The sequence below is a fragment of the Periophthalmus magnuspinnatus genome, chromosome 13 (assembly GCF_009829125.3).
Source record: "Periophthalmus magnuspinnatus isolate fPerMag1 chromosome 13, fPerMag1.2.pri, whole genome shotgun sequence".
Classification (NCBI taxonomy): domain Eukaryota; kingdom Metazoa; phylum Chordata; class Actinopteri; order Gobiiformes; family Gobiidae; genus Periophthalmus; species Periophthalmus magnuspinnatus.
The window spans coordinates 5,280,734-5,302,584 of record NC_047138.1 but is presented as its reverse complement, the minus strand read 5'-3'; the positions used below and the strand labels follow the sequence as shown (position 1 = coordinate 5,302,584).

The 21,851-nt window shown below is 39.5% G+C and overlaps 1 protein-coding gene across 2 annotated transcripts in view; it reads right to left on the bottom strand.

Annotated features, from left to right (window-relative positions):
- Nucleotides 1–169: 169 nt before the first annotated feature.
- zmp:0000001236 (mastermind-like protein 2) overlaps nt 170–21,851 on the bottom strand; it is a 31,659-nt gene continuing 9,977 nt past the window's right edge. For both annotated transcript variants that reach the window (XM_033977164.2, XM_055226079.1), the window contains exons 3-6: nt 6,111–7,274; nt 2,198–2,359; nt 1,422–1,527; nt 170–1,331 (exon numbers count right to left, since the gene is read on the bottom strand). In XM_033977164.2, coding sequence (XP_033833055.1) covers nt 601–1,331; nt 1,422–1,527; nt 2,198–2,359; nt 6,111–7,274 — 2,163 coding nt within the window. In that variant the 3' untranslated portion in view covers nt 170–600. The remainder of the gene's footprint in view (nt 1,332–1,421; nt 1,528–2,197; nt 2,360–6,110; nt 7,275–21,851) is intronic.

Genomic DNA, 21,851 nt, shown 5'->3' with positions numbered 1-21,851 from the left:
TCACTGCATGGGTATCATCCGTCTCACTAGGAAACATCTGACATGATTCATGGCATAGGTTAAATTCTAAACCATTGTAGCACTGATAAAGGTTTTAATAATAATCTTCTCTAGAACTACATGGATAAATAGAATATTTGGGCAAAAATAAAGAGCTAGATGTGTTCAAATCAGTTTTATTATCTACACAATTATTAAATAGTACAGGGAAAGTTATACATTTTTGTATCAAATTTAGTACAGATGAAAAGCATTAGGACATCGTACATCAGACATTATTGTGCTTGTGTTAGCAAAATAACCCTATATGTAAATATGAGGCCAAATAATGGCGAGACGACAACAAATTGCCAGCATTACAACTCAATAAAATTTCACAGTGTTGCTTTCCAACTAATTTAATTACATTAAGAAGTTGAATAGTTAGACTATATTAGAAATAACATACATTTTGGGGGGACATATAGGCCTCTAAATAATGAAACAGGCAAAGTACTGGACAGAACACAAATACAATTCACAAGATTGAATATACAAACCAGATCAGATTATAATATACATGTCACTCTTGTTATATTCTCAATAAAAACAGAATAAATTTTATGAATGACTTCCCAGAATCTCGTCCAGGTTTATATCTTTCATCCAGTCATCATTACCTGACCCAGATTTAAGCAGGGAGTCTATGAAGTCCGAATCTGTGTTTATGCCTGGGACCGTATTGTCACCTTCAGGTAAGAAATCAAAGGTTAACTGGTTTCCACGGCTACTCTGGAAGCTACTTGAACCGGAACTTGGCTCTCCAAATCCACCCGCTGGTACCCTTTGCTCTGGAGACGCCTGGTTTAGGGTGGACTGGTTCATGATTGGCTGGTTTGGCCTCGGGTTAGTGGGGTTGTGTCTCAGCATGCCCAGATCTGGTGCTACCTGATTCGGAGGTCCCAAATGCCTCTGTTGGTACGGGAGATTTGGCATGTCCATTTGGGTATGGTTTGGGTTGGGTAGTCGTCTCATCCCGGAAGTCACTTGCTTATTAGCTGACCCCCACCCGATGTTTACGTTGGGCATTAAACCGCCCTGTACTGAATGCATCTCAGGTCTCCCATGCTGTACATTGTTCAGTCCAAAAGAATTCCCTTGTGAATTCATTCCCAAAAAGTGAGGCTTATTTTGATTGTTGTTAGGCTGAAACTGGTTAAGACATGAGTTGGGGAGACAGTTGCCGAATCGGTCGTCTGATGGCGAGGGGCTCATTTTTGGGGTGCTGGTCATTTGACATGACATGGACTGCAGATCACTACCATTACTGGTTTGTTGTGTGGTGGGTGGACCTGGAAACACAAAAACTGTTACATGGAGAGCTTGAAATTAACCTGTGTGGTGACATCATTACTGATATTATCGTAGAAAATGTGTTGTACCTGTGAAGAGATTTCCTCTGTGAAGTCCCACCATGCTCCTGGGCTGTTTGTACTCGGGAGGAGGTCTCGTGAGGTGACGGCTGAACTGCTCATGTGCATCTTTTTCCTATCGTATAAAGAGAATAAATACTTACAATAAAGTATATAAAACTAGAAATTTAAATATATACTACTTGTTTCAGTAAAAACAATAAATAAATACAAATAAATAAAATAAAATACAATAATAATAATAATAATTATATATATATATATATATATATATAATTTATTTATTTATTTTACTGTGCAGCTCCTTTGGTGTCATAAGATATTGTAAATAAATAACCTTGACCATGAAAAAACTAAAGTAAAACATTCTTGAACATAGTGGTACTTCTGTCAGTAGTACAGCTGATACTAAAATCTCACATGGTGCAAAACATTTCTCACACAGGGTAAATTTAGAATTAAACAAACCTAATAAAAAACTTCTGGAATAGGCCTTAAATCACCCCCCAAAAAATGTGCTTAAATATATGCATAACTAGTCATTTCTAACCACTTTTGTACGAGGTCCACACATGAAAATACACATGAAAAAGCAGAATTTGTAGTAGTAGATAATGTAGTTTTTTGAGACCTTTATGAAGAGCTTGGGTAACTCTCCCATGTGTGCGTATGTTCAGTAAACAATAGGTGACTTGATGATGTTGAGTCTGTTTTGTGCTCAACCTACCAGCAAAAAATAATCACCAGAAATATGGCGACTTGAAAACATGAAGAGCTTTACTCACCGTGGAGATGGCGTGCTGTTGTGGAGGCAGCGGTCTCTGCATGGCCTGGCTCTTGACCGGGCCTTTCTGTGGACTGTTGGGGACTGGAGGCCGGGGCTGCGTCAGACTTCCCATAACTACTAAATTCCCATTCACGTGTAGCTTTGGACATGGAGGACCAGCCTGACGAGACACAAAAAACATACTTATACTATCTTTATGGATAAGGTATAGTCATATTCAAAGGTCATTGCATTCACCTGACACTTGGCACATGATTTTAATAATATGAGTGAAGAAATTAGACAGTACTTTAATAAATACTACTATTCAGTTCATTATGCTGTTTTGTTTTCTATCAATACTATTTTTGTAATGCAATTTTCAACTGCTTAAAAACCTTATTTGCATATATAATCCTAGGGGAATTCCAAGGCATGCAATACACCCCTTTGTCCACAAGATGGTGCTCTTGTACAGGATGCTGTGTTTGAAAGAGGCTATTCAACCTAGAGAATGTGGCTACTCCCACTGCAGATAAAATAGGACTGGGAGAGAAGGGGGAGTGCAAGCCCCTCTCAAGGCCTGTGCTCCCTTGATAATTGTGTCTAAAGAGAGTGGAAAGAATCTCTGAGACAGCAGGAAATGTGTCCCGATGGCAAGTTACGCGCAGACTCTGTGACTATATCTTCATTTGTTAAGCTCTGAACATACTGATCCAAGACAATTTGGCAAGAAGACCTTGCATCCACAAAAAAGGACCCTTGCTTCTAACATGAAAAAAAACATTATGAAACTATAAATTACCCCTTTTATTTGATAAGACTCGAGAATGTAGGTTAACAGTTGTTTTTCCTGCAGGCACATGTACCCTGAACGCAACACCATTTTTCACAAAAGGAGTTAACGTCCACCAATTTCAAGTCAACATAGTTTGTGTATACACTGTCAATCATAGTGTTGATATTACATTTTTTCCCATGGCAAACTGGATTACATATCTAACTGCGCATTTACCAGAAGCCATTACTTAAGACGACAGTTTTAGTCCAAGATGAATCTCAGGGTGGTGACTCTGTGGTCCATCAAAGGGAAAAACTGAATTGTATATTTGTGTGTCAGGGGTGATGAATGACAGTGAAATTTGCAGCACTAACAAGACCAGATTAAAGAAAAGGAAAAGCTGAAAGTCACCCGAGGAATTTGACATGAGCTAATATTCACCTTTGAGTTCAGCCCACACAAACCAGCCCCAGCCCTGAGGTTACACCGGGACTCAAATATGGCTTCTCACTTGCCGTGCAATTAGCAAGACTGGTACAACTCTGCTTTGCTCAGTACATAGCCATATATCATAGATTTAAATTAGGTAGTCTGGCTCATCACCACCACAAAGTACTGTTAATGTGATTTTGACAAGTTTTGATTCTGTAATTAGACGTTTTTATTTCCATGTTTTATTCTTTTTTCTATTTCAAAACCAAACTATCTGCCAGAAAACTAGAGATGGGAACGCATTGCTGGCTCCATCTGGGTTACAAAAGTCAGGAGGATTTGACAGTGAAAGCCACAAACTTGAGAAATTTCTAACTTACAATTTTTCAGTAAGAAAAATCCAAAGCAGTTCCTCAAGTTTTAAAAAATCCAGTTAATAAGTTAAAGTCTAACATATAAACTTGGTTAAAACTACGCAAAGAACACATCAAACTAGACACACATACAGAACTTAAGTCATTTAACTCTGCAGTGTTCTAAGAAAAATCCAAAGATGGTGTTTGAGCATGTTCCTCTGCGTAATCCCCTTCTCATCCCGATGTGTCATGAAACTGTTTTCCATGTTTTCGCTCTCATTCTTCTCAAGCTTGTTGTAAATGAATACCACATGTGGGCCTCAGAAGGAGTGATTTAGGCTCCATGGTGCAGCGGAGCAGGCAGCTGACAGTGATCCAGGCCGGGCTCTCACACTGCACTTCCTCCAGGCTGCACTAGGACACTGTCCCGCGGGACTCCATCGGCATCTGGACTTGGCCCTTGCCGCCTTTCCCAGGAAACAAGCGCTCCCTTCACAGCACTGGCAGCACGACCACTAGACTCAGCCCTGGTCTATAGCTAACCCAGAGTCACTGCAAGGCGCCACAGATTCATCTACGAGTTTAGACATCAACATTCAATTCACACTCTTTCAGCTGAAGCTGCCGGTGTTCTTTAAAGTTGTATACTGCATAAAATATAATATCGCACAGAAGATTCTCCAGAGCATGCAAATGGGCGCTTTAGTCAGAGCCAAGCTTTGGATGATGAAACTGCTGCCAAATAACTTTCTTCACCTCATCTTTATATGAACAGTTTCAATACTAGAACTATTGAAAATACCCTCCGCACTTCAGTGTTAAGATACATAAAAACCTGGTTATCCTTTATTACATTTATCTACATACAGTTACACCTGAGTAGATAACACAATAAACATACAGTATACTTATCTTTATACATGGTGCGTCTATTTCAGATACTAGTGTGCCATTTTCAGACGACAGCTTTTCAGCCCTGGATTAGATTAATGAGCAAATGCTAAATAATATCTATACCACTGCTTACTAATTGTAATGGTTCAGTAAAGGTCCTGTACGTTGTTTATCCTCAGGGTTTAAACAGATGTTGCATACCAAGCTGTTTTGACTGTAGCAACTACAAATGTTGCCCTTGAACGTGCATTACCCACCAACCACATCATGTCTTCACTCAGCGTCCGTGTCCTCTGTACCAGGCACTCACTTTACATAAATTATGTATTTTAGAGCAACCTTGGCTCTTAGTGTGATTGAATGCTAATTAAACTGACAATTTTCCATATACCAACAAGGCTTTAGCTCACAGTCTTTGGAAGAAATATGTGTTTTATCAGTGTTTGGTTATAGAGCAGATGCCCTTCCTTTATCCAGATGTAGATTGACAAAGAAAATTGACGTTGACCCCTTGAGAATAGACAATGTGTGTTATCTCTTCTGTGTAACAACTTCCCTTTCTGGGGGGCTTGAAAATCTCCAGCACAGTGTCAGTCAATTTTATCTACATCTATTTGAGAGCATTTAGGAGAATGAATTATCAATCTTGACAAAGACAGCCACAGACACAGTTAGTACAGAAAATGAGAAGAGCCAACGTTTAAATCTCCCCCAATCATAACAAATCAGTGATTCAACCTTCCGGCACAAGGCTAAGCAGATTACTGTCATTTTCCACCACTTGTCCCTTGTAGCTAACAACCTCCAATTAGCAAATCCCGCTGTGCATATCTGTGCTGTGACGGCGAGCCACCCTGACAAGCAAGGAAATTAAAAGTCCTGCATGTTAATCCACCCTGCTCTGGCAATCTATGTCATTGTCAAAACACTTTCAGGGGAAATACATATTCAACAGAGTCACAGGCAGACAGCAGCAAGAACAATCGCAAATCAAGTCCCAAACAAATAAACAGAAATGCATTGTTGTGAATTTAGACAGCAGGTTGGCAAGGAGAAAAAAAAAAGACTGACAAGGAATACTGAGATTATGATGAAGAGATACAGGCTGGACTGGGTCACGTTTAGTCTTTTTAAACTTCTATAATAATATTGACTGATTGTTTTGGATTTTGATCAGTACAGCTGAATTTTGCATCTGTTTTACTCGGGGAATATAGGGCTGTCAAATAAATCAATTCCCCTGATAATAATCTATACTAAAGCATCAAAGCTAGTTATTCACTTCAGCAGGTATAGAAAAAAAAAATCACATAAATAGGAGAAAGTTGGACTGTTTCTGAATAGTTTTGGAATAGTGTTGATGTTGGTGTTTACTGTTTAATTAAACATGAAATGGAGGATGTTTGAAAGGCACACTATACAAAGTTTTGAAAGTAAAAGTATCCAGTCCGTGTGTGTGGAGTTTTTACCTGTCGCGGCTGTGATGGTTTGAACGGTAGTCCTCCTCCCAGTGGTGGAGAGGATTTGTTGGGCAGACAGAGATTCCCCGTGATGTGGTCCTGGAAGTGCAGAGGGTTGTGTGACTGGCTCTGGTTGGGAGAAGGGGGCTGCCTCTGCTGCTGCTGGGCCTGTGGAGGGGTCTTGGTCAGGGAAATGGACTGAGGGCCTGCTTTGGGGCTGAAGTGCAGTGCTGGCTTCATGTTGAGCATCTTCATATCTGGTGGGTGGGAGCCTGTGTGTCCGTTGGACTTGAAGAGGCAGTTGTTGAGGGTTTTATTTTGCGGACCATTCCTCTGTGAGTTGGGGGAGCTGGAGAGCTTGTCCTGTGAGAAAGAGGAGTTGGAGGAGCTCACTCCTGATGCCCAGGGCATTCCTGTGCCTGGAGTCTGGTAATGGAGCAGAGAGCCTGGCTGCTGCTGGTTTGCTGCCATCTGCTTCAGCTGCTCTGCGTGGGATATCTCAGGCCAGCATGGGAGGCCTCTGGAGGGTCCCACCTGAGAGCTAGTTTTCTGAGACGTCCCGTTAGGAGAGGTGCTGCTCAGTGTGAAAGAGGGGCCTGCTGACGCAGGTCGCAGCTGGGAAGTGCAACTGTTAACTTGGCCAAAATCTGGAGAGTGCTCCATCTTTATGGGCCTGTCCATCGGGGAGCACTGAGAGCCAGCTGCCCCGGCTGAGCTGGGCCGACCTAAATCCAGACCAAATGTGTCGTCCTGCTTCAGCATTTTCTCAAACTCCAGGTCGTTGAGCGGAGGCACAGCTTTAGTCAGCTCATCAAACAGGTCCTGCAGCTCAGGGTCAATGTTACTGGCTCCTTCATCTTTAAAATCTTTAAAATCCTTAAAATCAAACATCATGTCAGTGTGGGACTGGCCACAGGACGGGCTCTCCATGGGCTCCTTCTTCATCTCTTTTAAAGTCATGTTGAAGATGTCGGAGCCAACGCCATGAGGCATCATCCTCTGCATGCCCACAGAGGGTCCTGGCACAGGCGGGTTCATGTTACACAGCCCCTGGCCCAGACCAGAGTCCAGGCGCATCCGCTTGTAGTCCGCAGCAAAGCCACATGACAGCCCGTTCTGCTTAGGGGCCTGTACCGCTGCATGGCCCTCAATTTTCCTCCGCAGCGATCCGAGCTGTAACACAAAAACAAATTTCATTAAAGTTTGAAAATACAATAAACTAAAAAGACTAACATCTGGAGTGTACATTTGAATAGACCACTTAGATACAACAACACTGCTTTTGTAATGACAGCAGTTACTTCAAAGGCATCTTGTGAGCGTGCTCAAATTGTGATGATAGTTCTGGGGATAGTGCATTAAACTCTACATCCAGCTCTGAGTATTACCATGTAATCTAATCCAATTTCACAATTTGCTCGGGGCTCGTACACGTCGTGCACTAGACCAACTGCTTTTAATAACACTGTTTTCATCATGTAGAGCCGGAGTGCGGATTTTACAGCGCTCACTCTGCCCCGAGAGCTTTTAATGTGGCACAAATCAACCAGTAGGAAGTACATACGGGGGAAATTGTTTTAGTATTATAGCCATAGTTCATCAGTGTGTAGAAAGCAGGTTATGTGGATGTGCAAGCCGAGCCCCCAGAAGAATAAGCTCTTTGTCTATTTGCTTCATTTGCATACATTATAGTTTGCTCCATTGTGCTTCATTAGATAGCAGTCTTTTTCCTTTGTGGATAAGATTTTGCTTAACATGCTGTTGGAGTCTAAATCTGACTACTCTTTGTTGTGTCCCATGTCTCTATCAAAGGCAAAACAGTAGCAGCCAAATCAGAACTAAAGAAACAAACAATAAATAAAGCAAGCATAAACATCTTTTCATATCAGTACCTTTCCACTAAAGATTACATGTGTTGTACCTTTAAGATGTTATCCTGATCTTGGTTCTATATCTAGGACATTGCTGCACAGACAGAAAATACCTGTTTGGCTGTCTATTTAAATATCTTCTCAGCATGGAAATATAACTGATCTTATCACACCACTATCAGCACAGGCCTATGCTGTGGTTTCTCACTGTGGGGAAAACTCAGCTATTTCCAGTTGCTGGCAGTGACAACTATTGCATTAGAATATTCCATATACCCTGTGGACTATGAACACAACGGCAACAGAACTCAAATGTGGATACACAGTACAAGCACATACCCATAGTTTAAGGGTAAACAAGCGCACATGTATTTATTTTTTACAATAAATCAATAAATACAAAGTACTGGCATGTCAAAATAAAGTAGCTACAATATTGTTTCTCACCTGACTTAAAAGATTAGAAGTTAAACTATTTTATGGCCATAACGACTCCTCTGCTCAACGCATTTACAAACATGAACAGGTTGGGGCTTGCACCTTCTTGTGTGAGTAACAGAATAAATATTGGCCATGGGAAAGTGCCTCACTAATGTGGCTCAGTGGTATGTTAACTCATTCACGTTCAGGGAGGAATTTCAACACTTTCAACAATTTATTAGTCAACGCACCTTTTTAGGCCCCTGGTATTTGCATTTCATGTTGCTTAATTTGCTTTTCATACAGATGTTGTAGTAAAGAACATAACAGTTTTGGTTGCTGTCTGCTTGTTTATTTCTAATATAGAGTAAAGTAGTTCAGGTCACTATGACAAAATTAATAATAATAATAATAATAATATAATTTATGATATATCATATGTTGCAATAAGTCCTTAATACAGAAAAGGACTATAGCAATAGCTAATATTTCAATATGAGTGGAGAAAACATGATGTCTTTCTGAAAAAAAAATATTAATCTCCTCCCTCCCTGGTACAGGAGTGTCCTCCTCTCAGGCCCGAACTCTCATGACAGAAGTGATCTGAAAATAGATTTTTCTGATTAACATTTAATGAGCTCAGAAGCTCTGAATCACTTTGAAAGTGACTCCTGCAGCAGATGTATGCTTTAGAAACTGAGCCAGTTGAGATTATGTGTACTGTATACAACAGTCAATGCTGCAATAGAGCTCAGTCATATGAATTTAAATTATTTATATGATATTTTTAATATCAGACCTGCACACCGGCATACACCAACAATGACACACATTCATTTATTCCTAATTTGAGGATTTATCTTCTTTATGTTCCTGTACATACCAACCCAATATCATCTAATAATAACAACAATAATTGAATAAATGAAATATTAGGCCAGATGCCCTTCCACTGTGTGGGTGGAAGTAAAACTGAAGCCTTTCACCAGTCATAGCCTTTGACTGTTGGTTCTCCTGCTTTACTGAAAAATCTATACCTTGATTACCAGTGCATTTATAATGATTTTACATGTTTGACATTTGCACCTGAGCAGCATGAATGATGGATTACATGGATCCCCTGTATGAGCTGTATATTGACAGGCCTTGATAGTGCAGCGCTCTGACCTTGGTGCTGACAGCAGAGGCGGATGTTGTGAGTTTGTGTCAGACTGAATGTGATGCTGATGTTGAGCTGTGTGGATGGAGCTCGAGGTGGAGCTCAGTGCAGAGGCAGCAGTTACCCCCCAGTGGTGCCACCTGTCAGTCACACTGTGCACTGAAGACTATAGGGCACAGGCAGTGTATATGTTCAGTACGTATTTAAAAAACAACACTTCAATCTTTAATGTATATGGCTCCTACACCAGTGGTAAAGTAAAAAAACAGATTAACCCCTACATAGATAACTGATAATGGAGGTAAAGTGGCTGAAATGTCTTGTATAAAGACACAACGGGGACTGAACCAATCCTTAGTTTAGGGGTGGTCAATTTGTTCAAAAGAGGCAATGAAGGGCTGGACCAATGCAATTATCAGTGTAACAATAAGATAATTTCTGTAAAATATAAACTACTATAATCCAATTCTACATGATGAAAAACAGGTCAAGTGCAGGATGAAAAATGCCCAGGTCTGCTCTAGTTTGTATGCAATGGCTTTAACCTCCTGGGCAGCAGTAACATCAGAAAAATACAACTTTAATGTATCAGCTGAAGTTGTATTACTGATCATAGTTATAGCATTGTTTCTACTTTCTCTTAAAAAATCTCCGAATAACAATTTTGCTCAACACTCCATGTGCCATGACATTAAAGCCACAGAATGTAGCAGTTAAAAAACACAAGTATTAAACAAGAGAAAAAGCCCCAAAATAGATCTATTGTTCCTACTGAGAGTCATAATGTTTAGTTTGTGCTTTGAGGGTCTGCTTACTGTATTGAAAGTGGGATTTCACGTTGTTTGTTGCCAGATAAGAAACTAAAGCTTTCAGACCAATGCCACTAATTAACTGTCATGGAAAAACATTGGTTGGAGAAAAAGAGAGTGAATTGGCTTATTATAATTACAACAGACTGCCTGAAACTGGAAGCTTTTGTGTCCTTTTGTCTCTACCAAAATAAACTAGTTTATATGGACATCCAGGAAGACATAATTTACTCTTTGCATACTGTAATATAACACTTTTATCCTCACAAAAACTGAATTTATAGGTTTTTTTGAGGGACACATCACCCTTCAAAAGACACAGTTTGTTATGGAATGATTTTGTGTCACTTTTATCACAGCCAAAACAATTACAAACATTAATATCATAATAATTGTTCATGTTTCAGTATTGTTCTTTGTTGTTGATGATCACAAATGCACTAACATCTATTACTGTCATTCCTTTTATCCTGACAACATTGTGAAAGTATTTATTTACTGTTTTATCCCCATGACAACAGTGCCAATCTTTCATCGCTCTGAAACCCATGGATATTAGGGTCATAATCCCACAATGCCCCACAGACGTCAGTTTGAAGTCGCCCGTGCCTCCAAACTGAGATTCCCACACAGTGCTCTGGCCCCTCGTTGTTTCAGCGAGAGGTTAGGCCAGGTTCACGTGCACTTCCCTAATCAGGCTGCTGCCAGTTGGGACCATGCATGCGCTGCAGAGGTGGGCTACTTTTGGCTCCTCAGCACTTTGCATCCCCTCACTTCCTGACACAGTTGTATTAGATGGAGCTGCCCTCCGGAGAGCAGCGGGAGAGACGGACGAGGAGCTACGGCAGCAAGAAAAACAGGAGCGCCGCAGCTTTGTGACGGCCTGTGGGGAACACGGGAGATTATAAAAGCAACGCTGAAGAGAAATTATCCATTATGTTTACTGAGGGCACACGCTGAACTGTTAGCTTAGCGCCTACAGTTCAAACGTGAGATAAAAAGCTGCAAGTTACAATAGTAATATTCAAAAATATCCCTCCATTATCAGATTTTGCTGATTGAAATCATGCTTCACTTTGGAGAACACTACAAAATGTGTTTTTATTAATGCAATTGTGAATAAAAGGGGCTAATAAAGCAGCAGTAGGAGCCTAAGAGCAGTCACTGTTACAACACACTATGAGCAGCCCTTCTATGTTGCCAAATACTATTACAATACCTAATTGCTATGCTACTATAACTGAATACCAAAGGGAAATTAGTTGGGTTTTCATACTTACTGAGGACATTACAATGACTTGCAATCATTTCCTGGAGACTGATCTTAGCCTTAACCAGTTACTACTTTACTACTACCTTCACATTAACCTTGTTTTAATCGATACTTGAATATTAAACCATGTTGCTTATCTAATAACAAAGGATTTACATCACAAGGGGCAGATTTTAGTCCCCACAATGCGATAAAAGGTCCTCCCACAGCAGTCCATACTAAACTGATGTGTACTTTGGCAGCGGTGCAGTAGTGATTAACAATAACAATCATCTTATAGTGAGCGAAAAGGTTTGATCCACAAAGCAATGACACAAACAGTTCTTTATACTGTGCCTTTATGACTTACGGGACTATGAAGGCTCCTCTGTGATCTGGTTCATCATCTGGGGTGTAAATGCCGCCAGGTGTATGACACAGCTGTGCTTCCCCAGCCTCAGGTTTACAGGCTGCGATACAAGCCTACATCTGTGTTTGTAGAACAGAGAGGAGTGTGTGCGCTGAACAAGGAAAGTGGGGACGTGCTATTGACCATTACGACGGCCTACAGCGTGGACATGTTTAAGATGTAGAGGTTAGATTTGGGTTTGGTAAGATTAGAGTTAAGGCAGAAGTAAGTACGGTTAAGGATTGTAATGAAATATCCCCCAAGACATATGAACCCAAGTATGTGTACGGAGGCATTTGTTACATTGTGAGGACTGTAACTATATACGCACACAGTCCATCGGGACAAAAATCAAGTCTCCATGAGGTAAATCCTTTATTATTAGATCACCAACATGGTTTAAAGCAACACTATGGAATCACTTCCTGGAGGCATGCCACTGTCAGGAAATGATTCTATTTCCACCTCCATGGAAATAGAAAGTTAAAACCATATTTCTGTTTTATGTCATTCTAAAGAAGATTATAGTTAAAGGAACAATTTTTCAATGGAAACAACCAGGATAGCAAATAAGAGTCAGGATTGTGGAAATGCAAGCCCGCTCACAGTAAAGATGCAAGTTTTTCAATGCAATAAAACCAAGCTGTTAAACATTGGGGGCTTTACAGTTCAGATATGGGTTAAACTATAGGTTAAGATTAGAGATTAGGCTAAGATTAGGTGAAGCGTAGGATCACTGTTAAAGAAATTAAAGCAAGTCAATGTAATGTCCCCACAAAGCATGGAAATCCAACATGTGAGTGACTGCATTATCCCTGCCAAATCTTGCACTGCTCAGGTCACCCACATGGCAGTGACAGGCCGTCAGAAGACATCAGCCCCTGGTCATGTGACTCTGGGAGCTCCTGACACTGCTGTCACCTCTCATCTACATGTCAGTCTGAGCAGAGACATCACAGTGGAGCAGCGGCACACGGTCGTCCTGCTCAAACTGCGCTCAGTCAATAATTTAAAACAAGCAACGTCAAAGTGTCGCAATGACAGAGGACAATGACAGAGGCCACGAGGATGAGGCGTTCATACCACAAAGACACTCTCACTCATAACTGTGCAGGGTTTGTCCACAGCTTTTGAGCTACAATGAGGCTGACACCTTGGCAAACCTCTCTGTATGTCACATTGTCACTGTAATTACTGACTAACCATTCATTTTAAAGGTCTCATCTCAAAACCATTTAGCTTCAATTGACTTTTTTGGCAAGGTCTCCAATACTGGAAAGCAAAAAAATTTAATGCTGGTTTGAAATTTTGTTTTTGTAGTGTATTCATGTGGAAATCACTATTTTGACTGGTTAGACCACAGGCAACTATGGGCCCCAAAACGACTGTAATCACACAAAGATGAATAATCAAACTTCATATATTTGGCTGCTTCTTGTGACGCAGTGCCATTTTGGTTATTTCAGTAAAATAAAACATCACAGAATTTTAAAGTACTGCATTAGAGAAATGTAGGATACGAGATATAACAAATAATAAATGAATGCAATGTAAAATATTATAAATGATAATGCAGAGGTATCAAACTGTCAGTTCCAATTTAAAATGAGTGCTTAGTTAAATAGAAACAGCAATGAAAAATATTACAAAAATATTTTGGTTGTGAGTTGGCAAAAAGCTGCATCAAATTTGGAAATTTTAACAAGTTATGTAAGCCTAGTTCAAATACACGCTGGGACTCCAGTGTGAGAGTGTGCTTCTCTACAAAACTTCTTTACTAAAGGAACCAAACCCTGTATCTTGTTTGTCCCTTTAAAAGACCATCACCACATAGCCACAAATACCTTTTTCCCAGCAAGCATTGCACACAGGCTGCCTCCGGTCATGCCACAGGAAAAGGTCCATAAGCAGGGAACAAGTTGCCTTCCTGTTTTCAAAGACAGTTCCTATGGCACGCAGAGCCGCTTCCTGCATACACTCTCTGGCCATTGACAACATCTGGCCGTGCCACGGCGTACAGCTGTGCTCCAAACCTAACCGTGTCTGTGTTTTGTTTTGCCAAAACTCCTCCTAATTCAGTATTTGAATGGAATGGAAAAACACATGCAGCGGAGATGCAGCACTTTTCTCAAAAACCTAATCATAACCAGAGAACATGGTTATGGGACAAGTCTTTTTTATAAAGCATGGGGAACTGTTGTGATGAAGGTATTACTAGTTCTTGAAGTAATAAAGCAAGTACTGCAGTATCAATCTAATACCAATACCAAGTTTTTGTATTAAAAACTTTTCTACTTAATTATCTTTAAACCACCTCAGCTTGAATGGATCTAAAAATGAAATATATGTGCATAATAAACAATGTATGTACAAAAAGAAAATGTGATTAAAAACAGCACTTGAGTTTTTTGGAAGGAATTGATACCTTTTTCATGCCTTATCAGTATTGATAATTCAGTATATAGATAATTTGGTCAATCCACCCATTACTAAAGAACAATGGTCAGTTGATTATGAATATGAAAGTAGAACAAATAATGGGAGCAGGACTAAGAGTAAAATACAGAGAGAGTTTCTGAAGTACCGTGTCATTCTCAGAAGTGCAGTGCAGTGTAGTGTAAATTCCCATGGGAAAACTATAATTTGCTAATGTTGCCTTAGTAGTGTATGTCTTAACAAATCTAGAGAAGTAGCACATGTAGTCTTTCAAAGCACAGTAAGCGCAGAGGCTTTGGTTAAATTACACACTTGTGCATTAGGGCGGATGGACAGTCACAGTAATCTGCTCTGTGGTTTTCAAAAGGCACTTCTGCAGCAAAAAAAAAGAAAAACAGAAAGAACTGAGTGGGACGTTTAGCTCGACTCCCACTCGTATCAGTGCTGACGTTCCAAATAAGGAGAGGGCCACAAAACACCGTGCTGATCCAGCCAAAGAAACTGTGTCTGGGGGCGGAGCTCTGGACCCTACAGCACACAAGTATGTAGCCTCCAAAATGTATCAGCCCAGAGACATTTCCCAGAAGGACTCCACATAACATGATGAACCGAGTTAATAGATACAAACTGTACGGTCTCTGGAAAACAATCGCAGTGATCTGTTGATGTTATGTAACTCTATCTTTTACTTCTATCATTTACGTTTATTTATGTGAATGGTACTTTTGTGCTTCCACATTTTACACTTAAACTGGCCCTTGAGGATGAATAAAGTCATACTGATTGATTGATTGACTGACTGACACTGATAGAAAAGTATGTAGGCACATCTTATAGTACTTGTGCTTGTGGTAGTAGTATTTGTAGTCATACTGGTTGCCTACTATTAGTGGAAACTGTCGTAGCTCTATGTCTGTAGTGTTAAATTATCTTAGGGGTATTTCACTTCTATGGGGTATTAACTGCTAATACAAAACATAAATAGGTTAAACTGTTGCCTTTTTCTGAACATGCCATATTAACATATTAACACGTTTTATAATTTTCACTGTAGTTTCTGATATGGCGAGTCCCACCCTCCCCTTATCATGACACAATCAGCGAGCGTTCTGCTAATGAAACTACTGCACATCATTGCAACAGGTTTGTCACGTTGTTGTGTACAGTTTCGTATCAAGTTTTTTATATATTTATATATATATTTATGGAAAGTTGTCATGTGGGAGCGTGGATGACGTAGGTTTGTGGGCTGAGCGTTGGACAGAATCGTACAGATAACAGTAAAGAGGGTTTGAATAGGGCATGGGAGATCACTAAATTAATGAAGCATGCATGAATGACGTCTAAAACCTCCTCAGGCATGGTTTTGATGAGGGAACAATGGTAGAAAATAAAAAAAAAAAACTCTTTAGTTAACAGGATGATTGACTGATAACAGCACCTTGTCACTGCAGTCATTGTTAATAGGATTATTCTCACACAATTATGTCGGTTTATGTGTATTTATCCGCATCAGCCCTGGAACTAACTGACCTTATTGTTCAAGTGTGTCCTCTAACTCCTATAGCTGCGGTAATGTGCTTCAGACAGCATAAAACAGGTAAAAAAAAAATTATGCAACCCCATACTGCTTTTGAAATTGCAATTGCATCACAAGACAAGGCCGCAAGAGTTACATTTAGAAAACAGCCGTGTGCCCAATAGCATATGTATGAGAGCATGCGGTGGGCACTGCTGACTGGCACTTGGCTTGCCTAAGGTGGACCTGTATATCTGGACAGGAGGCCCTCGGCAGTGGCACGGAGAGTTCAAGGTTGCGTCTGAACAGGTTTGTGCGTGCAGCCGCTCTCTGTGTGAACCACATCTTTATGACTCTTTACATGTCACAGCTGGTGAGTGAGACATGTAAGCTCAGGTGATCTGGACCGGGTGGAAAAAAACAACTTTCCCATAGTATAATCTTTCTCATTCAAAGTGGAGGAAAACCAACCTTTTTTAATATTATTGTTTCCTCATCACAAACACACCCGGACACATGTTTAAAACGCACAAACCCTGCATATTTAGGCTGAGTTCTTCTCTTAAACGGTAAACACTGTTCTTTTATGTGGTGCAGTGGTCCCTCATTCATTGCGGGGGTTACGTTCTGAAAATAACCCGTAATAGTGGAAATCCGCGTAGTATCAGCTTTATTTTTTACAATTATTCTATATGTTTTGCAGCTGTACAACCCCCTCACCACACACTTTATACACTTTTCTCACACAGGCATTAACATTTTCTCACATTTCTCTCTCGTTTAAAGACTCTCAAAGTTCAAACCTTTGTAAGCGCCTTTGTCGGTGCAGAAAGTGAGAACATGACATTGTGGGTTTTGTGGGGGAGAAAACAAATTGCAGACATACAGCACTTCAGAGTCACACTGTGATCCAACATTTATGTAAATTTGTCTGAACACATTCTGTACTGTACAGGAGACACGGCACGGAGGAGACTGATGGACAATGGTCTACAGTCCAACAGCCAATCAGGACGCAGAACACAATGCACGCTCATACTGTGTAAAAAAGCATGTAAAACTACACTAAAAAAATCAGCAAAACAGAGAGACCACGAAAGGTAAACCGCGGTATAGTGGGGGACAAGACTGATTTGGATCATTTTAGCCCTAGAATTATTCATTTCTACTGAACAAAGGGTAAAACGTAGCTGTTAACTTCAAAACTACCACTTCATGACATCATACGGTGGAACAGAGCATTTTGAACTTTGGAGATATAGATAGACTATGAATGAAAGAAAAACGCAACTCCAGGTATGTTTTTGAGGAGGTAACAAGGTTCTAACATGTCTAAAAGTTCACAACAAACCTTTAATGAGATGACAATGTTCAACATAACCTTTTTCTGGTGTTAATTTACCTTGAAATGGTTTAACAATAATAAGAACAAACATGAAACACTGTGAAATAATCAAAATTCTGGCACTAACCAATCCCAAAACTTGAAACTAGATACTCTAATGAACACATACTGATACTGGAGGGAAAAATAATCACATAAATACCAGAAATACTAAAATGACATGGTATTATTAAAGAAACTACTATTATTTTGGGTTGAAAATTACATTCTTAAGTGTTTTTATTATCACCATTGGTATTGAAACTGGTATTGAGTATTAAGCCTTTCCTTTAGTATTTATTTATTTATTTATTTATTATTATTATTATTATTATTATTATTATTATTATTATTATTATTATTATTATTATTATTATTATTATTATTATTATTATTATTATTATTATTATTATTATTATTATTGTATTGCAACAAAACTTAAATTATTAAAAAAAATAATCTTTTTTCATATTTCTAACACTTGACAATAACATTTTGGAAAAGGATCAACATCTACCCAAAACCCAATTTATTTATTTAACATCTTGACAAACCCAACTATAAACCAAGCAAATCCAGGGAAACACAACCCTTCTAAGCCTCAAGTCAAAATATTTGTCAATAATTCAACTAATGCGAATGGTTTGCCCCAAAACACTTGTCTCGGGGTGTGTGAAGCGGTGCCCAATGCCACAGGGAAGTGACACTACACACACACAACAATCACATGTGGCCAGTGCTTAAGTGTCTCTGAGCCACACAAGTACTATGTTGTTAGATTATAGCATAAAAAAGACTGTTGGCGTTGTTGCCGGATGTGGGAAAAAAACATCCAATAGAGTCTAAAAAAAGCACAGGAAGGAAACTGGGGGTGGGGTAGCAGCATGGAGAGAGAGGGGGGCAGAGAGAAGAGAGAGAAAGAGAGAGAAAGGAGAGGAGAGAAGTGGGAGTGAGAAAGGAATGTTCTCTAAACTCTCTTATTCCTCACTTATCTTCCGGACGTATGTATAATAACCCGCGCTCCGCTATGAACGTGTGCGTGTAGATCTGCTGTTGGAGTAAAGTTATAAGTACAAGTGCTGCGTAGGAACTAGAGCGTTGTCTAGCCACGAGATTATACCTGATAAGACCTACATATTTATTTAAAATGTCCATCAAAGAATCAAAGAAAAGAAACATTTCAAAATGCTGTAGTATAACTGTTTTGGCCTTGGGAAAGATATAAACTCCAGACTTCAAATGTTAAATGTATGCTCAGAGACAGACCTACTTTATGCATTATATAGCCTGATATTTTTAGTAAAGTAATAAGTACAAGTGCTGCATAGTTAAAACTCGTAAAATCGTCTGATCTTGTTGATTTGAGCACAGTCGTAATGATGTATAAGGCAAATAATCATAAGCTCTCACCTCGTTTACAGATGTTATTCGAATAGAGAGAGAAAATATCATCTTAAACGAACAGGTATATTAAAAAAAAGTAAGACTAGAACCAGTAAAAAACGTCATTGTACTTATGTTCGAGGGGTTGGTGCGTGGTACAACCTTGATGATAAATTAAAAAGCTCCTAAAAGAGGTATAAAATAAAACATTACTTTTTGAAAATTACAGGACTTACAGGAATGATTCATGTGGGCTGCTGTGGTTTGTAGTTTTTCTTTTGTTTATATATTGAGTCATATGTCATAGAACTGATGCTGCTTTACTTAGAAATCTTGTGCATTATTACTAAATAGGGTTTGGCATTACAGTATAAGTCAATTTTACTTCTGCCTAAACCCTTTCGGTCATGAGATGTTATGTACAAGTTGAATGTAATGACTGAATAAAATAAAAATACTTGCTAATATTAATTACTACTAAAGCATTTATACTGAGAAAAGAACTCACATCCATTTTATAGACGTCTGGATCTAGAATTATATGTGACTGTGTGTTTTTTGTGTTGAAAGCTTCAGCTACAGTACATTTTTTAATAGTGGCATCAAAATTGGCAACAAGCCTTTTCCTTAATGTCAAAATACAGTTTGTAATTTTAGTATTGTGACAAGCTTCTTTGGCAATAATGAAAAAGTAGTGTCTGTACATGGCTTCACAAAATAGCACAGATTTTATTATTTATTGAAACTTTACAATACAACTACATTCTATACGCTGCAAATTATAATTGTATCCATCTGATCAGACTGAGTGTACCACATGTATACTCTGATATTCATACAGTCTTTGGAAGCACTAATTATTCCAGTGTCCCACTTTACTTTAGAGCTGGTGATGTGATTTCAAGAAGAGCTCACTCCATGTTCTAAGGCTCTACCTCATGATGGTTTTACTGTGACGCTTGGTGCAATCAAGGAGTGTCACACATATTATGGAAACTGTTATGAGCGCTCAATGTTAAATAGTTCTTTGCAGCACTATGTCACAAATACGCTAAATAACACCCATGACTCTATAACTTATACATGAAACCTGGATTTTGGTCAAGGGTAAGATCACCTAAATGTGGAACAAAAACATGGATGACATTCTGAACCTTTTCCCTAAAAAAATGCAGTTTATTGAATGCAAGCAAGATTTGTAAGGTGTCCTACCAAAAGACATAACAGCAGTATTGTTTAACCACCTTGCTTCTAAAACAGGGGTGTCCAAACTTTTCTCATTAAGGGCCACATATAAAAACACAGACAAACCTGAGGGCCGATTTAGGGCCATAGACTGGTCACGACTACAGTGAATACTTCAAATCTGCGTTATCATTAAACGTTAGACTGAACCACTAGACCTTTATTCATGCTTACATCCTCAGTGGGACACGTTAAATATTTGATATGAGCTTGTTAAAGTAGATTTTCAGAAATATACAGTAAAAAGTACTGTTTAAGGTAATATGGGCCAATTCACCTGGAAGCTTGAGGGCTGAGAAAAATTGGTCTGAGGGCCGCATTTCATCCCCGAGCCACATTTTGGGCGTGCCTGTTCTAAAAAGTACATAAAAAAGAGATAATTCCTATACATTGTGAGCTCCAGGTACGGCTGAGCAATTAATCTAACTTTAGTGAAGCTTCAGTCATCTCTAACTGTCAGTGACCAGTGGTTCTTTTCAAAGGAGAAGTTTACAGTCTATCCCCTGTCAGCAGAAGCACGTGATCTTGAGAATTGTTTTAAATGGCAGTAATTCATGCGATCTTTATTTGCTTTAAGTAGAAGAAAATAAAATGGACTGATCAGTGTAACAAATACAAATCATAATATGTGTTTTTGTCATCTTATTCAGCTCTAGTTCCAAGCATTCAATTTCAATGCCAACAGCACAAACTTTCCTTTACTCCAAGTTCAGCGACTTTCCCCTGTATTTCACATGCATATACTCTCCTGGGAGAACTGTAGCAAAGAGCAGAGCCATAGTGCGATGCAAATGGGGCTGAACTCTGACACAGCCCTCAGAGCAGGGGAGAGGGAGTGAACGCGGGGAAGAAAAAGTGAATGTTGTGCCTCTTTTCAGCAGTGTGCAGCTCCGGAGCCTGGGAACTGTGCAGCTTGGCCAGGCCCTGAGAAATATCCTGAGCTGTAATGTAAACACGTCTGATCGTTGATGGTAGGTCCGCCCTCGCTCTCTCTCCCTCCTTCTCTGCAGTCAACGTGCATTTAGGACATGGGGTTCGCCAGTGACATCACGAGTCCACTTTCTCATTTCCTGTTAGGGGCAATGACCCTATGAGCAAGGTCTGTTTGAAGTGCCGCAAATAAGGCTGCTTTGCTCTCTCTCCGCTTGATCGTTCTTGGGGATAGGTCAATGAGCGTTACGTTTCAGCTGTTCAGTTTTCTGGTTATGTGTCATAGCTGTTACTCTTCTTACTCCACACATTATGAATTTATACTTATGCTTCAATACTGATGACAAAATATCCATGTGTAGCCTACATTTTATACTGTAATAGAAGAACATGAAGGCTTCACTCTAGAAAAGTAACAATAGGTTCTTATAAGATCATGTAAAAATGTAAAATAATTAACCATAGCCCGTAGATGATCATAGACAATTATAAATGATTGAATCTCGATATCTATTATAATTCAATTAACTGCACAGCCCTAGTAGTAATCCTAATAATTATTATGTTTTGCACTTTGCGTAGAGGAGAGCCTTGTTGAAGCCTCTCAAAGTGCTACGTGCTACACTTTAGTCATTATTCATTCACTCTATACTCGGTGATGACCAATATCTCACTCACGCACAATATCCATCCATACTGTGCAAGGTGGGTGAAGCGTGTTGCCTAAAAACACACCAACAGAACATGGCCCGAGCAAGAATCCATCCTCCAACCTCTGGGTTTGTTGGACATGATCTCTAACCACTGAGCCGCTGTTGCAAATTGGGAATACAGCTGTGCATTTCAGGAAATTCTTAATAAAAATGAAACTGACTCACAATTTATTCTGACCATATCCTCGCCATTCACTTTATATGATAACAGTCTTAATGT